Raw genomic sequence first — 522 nt, forward strand, 5'->3', positions numbered from 1 at the left:
AGTATCTATGCACTGAAGCAAAGACACCAGAATGTTACCAGAGGTTACTTCGGGATGGTTAGAGGCAATTTTATTTTCTTCTGGATTAAAAAAAATCTTTTTCATACATTTTCTGTGTGTGTGTGTGTGTGTGTGTGTGTGTGTGTGTGTTACCTTCGTTTTAATAGGAGATGTTCTTCTTTGTTGAAATAATTTAAACAGGCTGCATGATATGGACGGACAACGCCAGAAGGCCGGGGGCCAAGTATGACGGATTAGCCGGGTTCCTTGGGAAACCTAGTCCGATGATCACAGAACCTGGAGAAAGGCGAGTCCTTGGGTTCACTGTGATGTCACCACTGGCAGCTGGGCGATCGGGAGAGCTGCTCCTCCTCTCGGAACCTTGTTTCGCTTCCGTGCAAAAGACCTAACAGCCTCGGCTGGCCTGGCTCCCGGCTCTGTTTGGAGGGTCAGCGGGAAGGTGTCTGGCGTGCGCGCGCGGTTTGCCAAGCCGCGGGCGCGGTGCTTTCCTCGGAGATTGCT

At 51.0% G+C, this 522-nt stretch overlaps 1 protein-coding gene across 1 annotated transcript in view; it reads left to right on the forward strand.

Moving 5' to 3' along the window:
* Positions 1 to 206: 206 nt before the first annotated feature.
* Positions 207 to 522, forward strand: part of CD83 (CD83 molecule) — an 18,303-nt gene continuing 17,987 nt past the window's right edge. The window contains exon 1 of the mRNA XM_029242317.1: positions 207 to 395. Within this exon, the coding sequence (XP_029098150.1) occupies positions 207 to 395 (189 nt within the window). The remainder of the gene's footprint in view (positions 396 to 522) is intronic.

Source organism: Monodon monoceros, unplaced genomic scaffold, assembly GCF_005190385.1.
Source record: "Monodon monoceros isolate NGI ecotype Baffin Bay Population unplaced genomic scaffold, NGI_Narwhal_1 Super_Scaffold_3, whole genome shotgun sequence".
Taxonomy (NCBI): Eukaryota; Metazoa; Chordata; class Mammalia; order Artiodactyla; family Monodontidae; genus Monodon; species Monodon monoceros.